The 7370-nt window shown below is 42.5% G+C and overlaps 1 protein-coding gene across 1 annotated transcript; it reads right to left on the minus strand.

The window, feature by feature from the left end:
* On the minus strand, positions 1–6873 carry LOC113356333. The gene is made up of 2 exons (XM_026599445.1): positions 6766–6873; positions 1–413 (listed from the first exon to the last, which is right to left on the minus strand). The coding sequence occupies exons 1-2, from the start codon at positions 6821–6823 to the stop codon at positions 1–3; spliced, it is 471 nt and encodes a 156-aa protein (XP_026455230.1). The 5' UTR covers positions 6824–6873.
* Positions 6874–7370: the final 497 nt, after the last annotated feature.

Consider the following 7370-nt stretch of genomic DNA (forward strand, 5'->3'; position numbering starts at 1 on the left):
CTACTTCCCCTGGGAAGGCTCGACAGGACCGGCTACGTTCTTCTTCTGATACGAAGGTACGCTTCCACCCGAAGAGGGATCGGAAGTGTAGGTGAATGGCTCGGGCACATGACGACGAATGTATTTCTTAACGATGCTATGCTCCTTCAAGAGGGATTGCTCTATCTTGGTTAAAGTATTATTAACCTCCTCAGCGAGCTGGCAGCGGGCCTTATGCGCAATAACATCGATCTTGAGCTCAGATTGGGATAACGAATATTTCAACCGCCCCACCTCCTGGGCCGCCTCCTTTGCTTCTTCGTCCCGGGATCCAGCTAACGCGTCATAGTACTTGGTATGTCCCTGCTGATACACTAAGGAAGATTGAGCCTCTTTAAACTTTTCATTTGCACGGCCAAGCTGTCCCTTGAACTCTGGAAAAGAAGAAACAAAATGATTAGAAGAAATGAATTATAAGGCCATCCACAACCAAACAAGCATATACCTTCGACATTAGCCGCAGTTATCTCAAATTCATTACCTACAGCGTCCCGAGCTTCGTCAAGGAAATTGTACTCGCAGGAAATTTTCTTATAATCCATTTGAAGGTTTTTGAGGGTAAACTGACACTCATCCAACTCTACCTGCTTCATGGAATCCAAATGATGCAGACGGTTAACTTCATTAGTCATCTCCTCAATTGCTTTGGTCAACCTGTACATATTGACTTCTAGGTCTTTCTCTGCTCGGCCAAACGAGCAACATCAGCTCGAGAGGCAGTCAAGGCTTTACTGAGAGCATGTGCCTCTGCTCTGGCGTCGTTCCTCTCCCGAACAATCCTCTGCATGTAATCCCGGATGTCGGGGTCATGAGACGAACGTGATTGACGAAGCTCTAATTGAAGATTTGTCACTCTAGCTGCCAACCGAGAAGCCTCATCCCGAGCGTCATGAAGAGATTCACGAGTCTATTCCAAGGAACCTTTAAATTGGAAACGTGCGACTGATAGGATATTACGCATTTCAAATAAAAGATCCTCCTGCCTTTTGTGCTCCACCAACAACTTATTGTGCTGAGCAAGCACGACCATTTCACTTGTCAGCCTCCTTTATAATCTTTGCAACTAACTCCTTTTTCCAGGAAGCTTGGCGAGTTCTCTCACCTCGAATCCATATCAATTATTTGGCATCGATCGTTGAAGACAGGGATGTCTAACTCAGAACGAACACTAAAATACGAAGAGGAAGAAAAGGCAAGGAAACGAACCTTTGACCGATGCACCAGCAAACGACGCCTCTCCTCGAACTTTCTCCAAATCAGCCTTAAGAGAAACCATTTATTGGCGAAGCTCTGTCTCTGTAGCACCCAGCTGTAGTTTCCTTGCAACTGTTCCTTCAGCTCCAGTATCTCTTTGTCCTTAGCCGAAATTGTCTTCTCAGCGGAATTCAGCTGGTCCTCTCTATGGCGTAGCTTTGCCTCTAGCATAAAGGTCTTCGCCCTAAAGAATTGGTATAAGGTATGGTTGCAATGTTCGCTCCTCATCAGCTGCATCAACAAGGGGCAAATAAAGATCAAACATTCAAAAGATGCAACCCCAACTGACTAAGAAGAATCTACAACAACTTACTTCTAGGACGCGCTGTTGAGGAAATCCATACTGGTACCCATCGTCTATAGCCATCATATCAACAATGTACGAAGGGGGATCAACCAACAGACTAGTCGAGGTAGCTCCCAAGTCTTTTTCTCAGACCATAGTGACTTTTTCCTCAGAATACAACTTCATCCTTTGGCGTGTGAAGGCATCAGAATCCTTCTCACCTGGAACTGCATGGCAGAATGAGGAACGCACATTAAACCTCTTTTCATCAACCAATCAAAGGTAGCGTCGTCCCCATCGTTCACCACGGACTATATGAATCCCCCAGAAGATGCACTAGTAGCGGTACCCTTATCAGCAGCGGTACCTTGACCCTCGGTATCCCCATCATCGTCCCTCTCTCCCTCGGTCCCCTTTCACCATAATCCTCGGCAACGACGTCCCACTCATCGTTCGGAGAAAGAAGAGAGAAATCTGTGGCCATGCCACAGCTGCACTAATATCATCCTGATCCCCGGTAGAATATACTTTGCCAAAAGAAAATTCTTGGTTGGGGTTCACTTGTTGAAAATCCGAACCCTCGTTCCTATGAACATGAGAAGGGCCAGTAGAAGGATCGTTCACTGGAGTTTCAGGAACAACTTTCCCTCCATCGCCCTTGCCATTAACGCCTTCGTCATTCTCATGAGCGGGTTGAGAAGTATTAGTACTTTCTTCATCATCAGTATCCTCCTCTTCGGAATTCACATTTTCGTTCATCGGGCTGGTAACCTCAGGAATCTCCATTTCTTCCACACCAGTGGTAGAAGACTGAACGGGACCAAGCTTTTTCTTCCTTGTAGCGTGCGATAAGCACATAATCAACGTCTAATTCCTGGGGAAAACATACAACTACCACACATTATTATACGAAATTATACCTTAACAGTGGCAGCATCCTTCGAAGGAAGAACAACATCGGAACTCTCCTCTTCGTCAACGTCAGCGACGTCAACAACATAGTCGAAATTCATACCAGCAAAATTTAACTGCCAAGGACAACAGTCACCATAGTGGGACGGGGCACAGTCACGGGGCTGGCTACTAGCAATAGGGCGCCATCCATGTGGACCGGGCACCCCAACCATGAGCCCAGGGGCCTATGACCTCGATGGGTGTGGAATGCCACTCATAATCATGGTCATGTTTGAGACGCTCGTCTTTTGGAAAAAAGGCGAGGATTTCCAGCTTCTTCAGTACCAGGGATATACTTAAGCTTCGAATCACTTACTTCCCTCAGAAGACGAACCTCACCCTGGGAAGCTTCCATTGTTCGAAGACCAACACTGCATGGCTTCCGATTCCTACCATTGACATAATCCCCAAAAGAAGCATTAAAGTTCTCGGGGGTATACCAGTCTCTCTCTACAGGATTAGGAGCATAGCAAGTCATCATCGTTTCACCTTTGCTCCGAAGATAGCACTCCTTAGCGTCCGAAGGTAGTTCCCACTCAGCTGAACTACTGAACGACGGTGAGTATGAGAAGTGGAACCCTCGCGGTTTTCCAAAGCATATTTTTAGGAGTCACCTGATTTATATAAAGGCAGCATAAGACCATCTTCGAGATCCCCTACAGTCGTCAGCAGATGAAAGGCATCGTATTTGTAGTTCACAATCATATCATAAGTAAGATCATCCCCTTGGTTATAAAATTTAACTTCGAAAGCTCCAAGATCATGCTTCGCCTTGAAGACTTCAAGATCAACATGGATGTAAGTTACTTTCTTCTTCTTCTTCGAAACTAAGAACTTCGGATAACTGGATCATCCTCGGGAGAAACGATCTTATCCGACGAAGGCTTCTTTAGTGGTCTCATTTCCGAAGCCTTTCTCTTAGTTGCATCATTCATTGATAAGTCTACCTTCGATGCAACCCCTTTCGAAGAATGATCTTTCACCAAGACAGTAGTTTGCGAAGCCTTGGGTTTTTGAGAAGGCACTGCAATAGAAGGAGCTAGAGAACGAAGAGGCTGAACATTCATCGGCTCCGAACGCTGAGGAGAAGGGTTAGGTGAAGGACGATTAACATCATAACGAGAACCCCTAGGCGGATCCCCTTTTTCCTGAGAAGAAATCCTAGGCCCCGATGAGGATGAAGTCTTGAGGGAACGAGGATCTGGTTGAGAAGGTTTAAACGGACCACCCCTCAGCGGAGATTTATCGGGACTTCTAGACGGAGGATGTTTATAAGGACTCGAAGGGGGAGTATTATAGGGAACACGAGGACGATCCGCCATGTATGCAAGGGGCAGAGAGAAGAACGAAGATCAGAAGATGGAACAAACAAAGATCAGAAAATAGAATCTACAATTATCACAGTTCCTCAGGAACATCAACAAGGCATGAGAAAAAGACTGCAAAAATGATCAGTTTTGACAAAATTCGCGAAGTCTAAAGACCTTAATCTAATCACAAACATTAGAACACGAAAGAAACTATGGCTTGGCGGTCAACAGAGAAGCTCTAGGTTTTGTGATAAAGAACAGGGGAAAGTATATATACTTTCGTATATCATGTTCTTCATCACAAACCCAGAAACAACAGCAGAAAAGGTAAAATCAATCAAAACCAAAAACAGGAAGAACACCATACCTGAATTAAAAACGCTATGGATGAACGAAGATGGTTAATAAGCACCTAATGAACAACGACAACAATATAACTCTGAAGATCTTGTCAGATTTAGATAAAAGCAGTAAGTTAAGAGGTCAGTAGTAGCAGAAGTTAAGAACAAGAAAACAAAAACGAATCCCACAGAGAAAGAAGACAGGGAAGAGAATAAGGAATGAGAGAAAAGAATAAAGAGTTAATGTTTGGGTCTTCTCGTCTATTTATAACCACCATTAACGAAACCCCCCGAAAAACGAGAAAGTGTAAATGCAAGAAGTGGGAAACGTGCTCTAAATTCTAGCGGGAGTTATTGCGAGAAGATGAGGAGATTGTGAAGACAGTTTTCTTCAAACTTTGACCAACTTCAAACTTGAAGAAAAGAGGAAAATTGTATACACATAATTCATCATCTGAAACGTGTTGAGGGAACCACACATGGAAGACACATAACCTTGATACATCAAGATATGATGCCACGTCTCAACACCCAAGGGGAATCTATCATCTACATATACCCATCATCAGATCAATCCAACGACGAAGAATCAAGGGGCATCATAAGAGCAAGCCATCGAGAAGCACCATAGAAGATCAAGAGCTCTACTTTACTTCATCCCAAGGAAGATCCAAGATCAAGGGTTGGGGTGAGTCCCGCCGACAGGATGTGACAGGGGCATCAGATAGCTGTCTGACGCATGCAGACTGCCCCAACCACCCGCATTAAATACGCTAGACATAGGGTACGTGTCAAACGCCTTGTGGAGAAGAAGAAGGTCCATCTTCGTTCCTACATAATGTCGTTGGAAGACGCTGGGTCAGAACGAAGATAGCATCGGGATGACGCAATAACCAAGACGATAAGGACAGCTGTACTCGAAGAAAGAGACCCACATAAGCAGTCTATAAATACCCAACTCACTAAGGAAGAGGGGTCGACCATTTTTTAGTGAGAGTGAAAGAGATTGCAGGAGAGAGAAATTGTAAGAGTAAGTATGAGTATTGTTTCCCTCCTAGCTTCGTTCCTCACCCAAAGTTGTTCGACTATCTTTGTAATCTTTAATGCATAGTGAAACACCAACCCTCGTGGACGTAGGCCTTAGTGCTGAACCACGTAAATCATAGTCTCATTTACTTTCTGCACTTCACTCTTCGTATTTAACTGTCATGCACCATTTATGCTCATCGTAGTTTCCATTGTGATGAATGACGAGGACGAGCCCAAAGGCTATGAGTCTCCCTTATCATAATTTTATTTATATTCTGCCATTTACTAAGCTTTGGTTATATTGCGACTATTGTTTGTGGACACGAAGATACCATCGTTACTTCTGTGTTCACAGAAATAAAACAAACCCATTTGTGAGATGGAAGCTTAATTCTGTGTTGTATTAATGACTACATTTTAGAGAGTAAAGTGGACTAACAAAATTACGTCCAAATGGACAAAACAGGTTGATAAGTAATAAACAATGAGACTTGAAAAATAGATTTATGAAAACTTACCCATCTCCTGATCCCATAATAATACTTACGGGCTTCCCACTCACTAGTTTCTTAGTCTAACCGTTCGACAAAAATGTATCGATCCTTGTGTAGTCCACCTAGTTCTCCTACCATGCATCGGAAAAAAAGATGTTGTCGACCCCATTCAAAGATAATAGATCCATATCTTCTAGGCGACTCCTAGGTCATCGCTCTAATAATTTATGGGTATCGAGCCAACTATTGGCGATAAAACAAGCGAATATCTACACCATTTATTTTCGCTAAATGATGATAATACGACTGAAAACACTATAACTTGACTGCCACCACAACCCTACGACACTTACTTTGGCCATCAATATGCTATGACTAATAAGGTTAAGTGTTTCATTCGTTGCGCAGCACCTAGTTGTGCAAAAACAAAGCTATGGGAAAAATATCCATTCCAACGTAACAGGCACACATCAATGCTCATTGATTACAGTTCATAGCTAGATCCCGTATTAGTAAAACTACTCCTACTGTACCGTAGGCACTCAGTCCAAGTCCTTAAAAAATCATTAGTTGACTATCCTAGCACCCTCTACGAGCTCAAAAGCTTTACAATCTAAGCCTACCTATTGTTTTCATACATCAACAACTCTGGGCACTTACTATTAATTTTTTTTCTTCTTTAGTCCATTAAAGTATTAAACAAAATTCCAAAAGAGATCTGATTCTTAACACCTTGTTCACAGTAGACGACATATGAGATCGAACATACTCATTCAAAGGAGAAACTAACAAACCTATCAGAGGTTAATAGGTAAGTGCAGGATTAAACTCAAAACTAACTATCAGAAGAAAAGGAATAAAACATCCATCACGACTACACATACTACTACACAAACTACTAGAAGTATATCCTAGACATCAAGAGAAGTCGTTCCCGTCCCATCGTACTAATCACAGATCAAAGCAATTGTTGGTATTTTTTCTTTTAATCTGATTCCTTAAAATATTTCTAAACTCATTAGATCAAGCTTATAAGGCATAAGAGTTAGAAAACCTACCTGATTTCGCACCAAAAGAAATCCTCCAAACGGTAACACCTCTTTGCTTCAAATCCATCTCTCCCTTCTTCTACCTTCTTCACAACGACTAGGGTTCCGAAAAGAAAGAGTTTAGTGCGGATGTTTATTTTCTTTTTGTGAAAACCCTAATCTCCTAGTATATTCTCTTAATTAACTTGCCAAAATAGTCGACATATTTCTTTCTCCAAAATATCAAGACCATTACTGTTGGCAGAATAATTATGGAAACCTAAAGCCAAGGCTATTACTAAACAACATGAAATTCTGGATAAGGGGATTTTACAATCTTCCCCTAAAAGAAAAGGATTTCGCCTACGAAATGAAGTTGTACATACCGGATCGTCGAAGAGATCAGGATAACGTTTTAGCATGTCTTCCTCGCGCTCCCAGGTGACTTCTTTATCATTATGATGTTGCCACTGAACTTTAACCATTGTGATGGTCTTCTTTCAAAGAACATGTTCTCTACGGTCGACAATCTTATACGGTTTCTCCTCGTAAGAAGCATCTTTTCTGTAACTCCAAATCATGATAGTCTATTAATGAGTGCTGATTCGCGTCATGTACATTCTTTCGAAGAATAG

This window comes from Papaver somniferum, chromosome 1 (assembly GCF_003573695.1).
Source record: "Papaver somniferum cultivar HN1 chromosome 1, ASM357369v1, whole genome shotgun sequence".
Classification (NCBI taxonomy): domain Eukaryota; kingdom Viridiplantae; phylum Streptophyta; class Magnoliopsida; order Ranunculales; family Papaveraceae; genus Papaver; species Papaver somniferum.

Excerpts from the sequence above, each read along its gene's own strand:
- LOC113356333 (XM_026599445.1), bottom strand. The coding sequence starts at position 6,823 with ATGGATTTGAAGCAAAGAGGTGTTACCGTTTGGAGGATTTCTTTTGGT. Across the intron at positions 414-6,765 it reads TTCTTTTGGTGCGAAATCAG|AGTTCAAGGGACAGCTTGGC; the intron begins GTAGGTTTTCTA and ends CTTCTTTTCCAG.